Source organism: Bos javanicus, chromosome 15 (assembly GCF_032452875.1).
Source record: "Bos javanicus breed banteng chromosome 15, ARS-OSU_banteng_1.0, whole genome shotgun sequence".
Lineage (NCBI taxonomy): Eukaryota > Metazoa > Chordata > Mammalia > Artiodactyla > Bovidae > Bos > Bos javanicus.
In genome coordinates this window covers 80,667,209-80,669,196 of record NC_083882.1, presented here as the reverse complement: position 1 = coordinate 80,669,196, position 1,988 = coordinate 80,667,209, and the positions used below count along the sequence as shown (strand labels likewise).

General features: G+C 40.5%; 1 protein-coding gene across 1 annotated transcript; it reads right to left on the bottom strand.

Moving 5' to 3' along the window:
- Positions 1-622: 622 nt before the first annotated feature.
- LOC133261117 (putative olfactory receptor 5AK3) lies at positions 623-1,552 on the bottom strand. Its single transcript, XM_061439672.1, has one exon. The coding sequence runs from the start codon at positions 1,550-1,552 to the stop codon at positions 623-625; it is 930 nt and encodes a 309-aa protein (XP_061295656.1).
- Positions 1,553-1,988: the final 436 nt, after the last annotated feature.

The window sequence follows — 1,988 nt, the reverse complement described above, 5'->3', positions numbered from 1 at the left end:
GGGTATTTAAAAATTTTATACACTTTATTTTCTTGTTCTTTTTTAAGGGCAGGTGTTTGAAAAAAGGGCTCATCAAAAGGTTCAAAAGGAGTATCAAAGATCTTTTCAGACACTTTCAAGAAACACATGAATTAGAAAATTATTTAATCACAAGATGTTTTCATTAAATTTCAGATCCATTGATATAATTAAAGAATGCCTTTGGAACTCATGGGCTTCCCCAGTAACTCAGCTGGTAAAGAGTCCTCCTGCAATGCAGAAGACCCCGGTTCTATTCCTGGGTTGGGGAGATCCACTGGAGAAGGGACAAGCTACTTACCCCAGTATTTTGGGGCTTCCCTGGTGGGCTCAGATGGTAAAGAAACCACCTGCAATGTGGGAGACCTCGGTTAGATCCCTGGGTTGGGAAGATCCCTGGAGAAAGAAATGGCTACCTACTCCAGTATTCTGACCTGGAGAATTCTATGGACTGTATAGTCTGGGATTGCAAAGAGTCAGCACGACTAAGTGACTTTCACTTCACTTGGAACTCACAAATATTTGAAACACCTTCTGCTGTTGAAAAATGAGAGAATTGTTCCTTGCTTGTTGAATCATACTGAGTTAGTAATTGATGTTCAGTCTAGGAACACTTTTTTCCAATCCCTTTTAGGGCTTCTCTTACATCTTGGTTTCTCAGACTGTAGATGATAGGGTTTAACATGGGAATCACAATCCCATAAAAAATGGAAGCCATTTTTTCTTGCTCTTGAGACTCTATGGTACCATGATGCACATACATATAAGAGAGTGTTCCATAGAAAATGGTGACAGCTGTCAGGTGGGAGGCACAGGTGGAGAAGGCTTTTTTCCTCCCTGCAGCAGAAGAGATCTTCAGGATGGCAGACAAGATAAACATGTAGGAAAAGATGATGACCAATATAGTGAATGTCAAGTTAAACCCCACAAAGGCTGCTAGTACCATGATGCTGAAGTAAATATCGGAGCATGAGAGGGCCAGAATTGGGGGTTCATCACAGAAAAAGTGGTTAATTTTATTGGATTTGCAAAACTTCAGTGAGAAAGTAAAGCCTACATTGACAGAAGCATTCAGGAAACCCATGAAGTATGAAGCAGTTAAGAGTTGACTGCAGACTCTCTGGGACATGACAGTTCCATAGCGAAGTGGGTTACAGATGGCCACATAATGGTCCACTGCCATAGCCCCCAGGATGTAGCAATCACTTGTTACAAAGGTGCCATAGACTAGCAACTGCACCATACATCTGAAGAATGAGATGGAATTTTCAGTGCTCATCAAATTACGTAACATCTTGGGAGTGATAGCAGTGGCATAACAGAGATCAACAAAAGCCAAGTTTTGGAGGAAAAAGTACATGGGGGTGTGAAGGGAAGAGTCAGTCTTGATGAGTAGTATCATGCCAATGTTACCCACCAAGGCAACCACATAGATCACTAGAAATACTATGAAGAGGACATGCCAAGACTTGTGTTGACCAGTGAATCCCAGGAGAATGAATTCAGTTACTTCAGTGCCATTGTTTTGTCGCATGGCTTGTAATGATTATCAGCTGAAAAGTTGCAAAGAAAGAGCAGAGAAAGCTGACTATTGTGATTCTTAAATTCTAGAACTGGAAATAGTACAATATATAACTTCACAGTAGGGTCAGAGAATAATTTCCATGACATAATTGACTTAGATATTTAAAGGTTGAACCTTGATATTTGACTGAGATATTTTTAGTTTGGGGATGTTGTTGTGGATCAAAGAGCATCTGTGTTCTCAAAGTGCAGAGTGATGGGTATTTCATAAGTACATCAATCCAGGAACAAATGAGATATACATAAAGAAATACTCTAATTATTCTTTCTTTTATGCTCCCTATACTTTAATTGGGCATCCCAGCTTGCTCAGTGCGTAAAGAATCTGCCTGCAATGCAGGAGACACAGGAGACATGGGTTCAACTCCCCTGAAGGAGAGCATAGC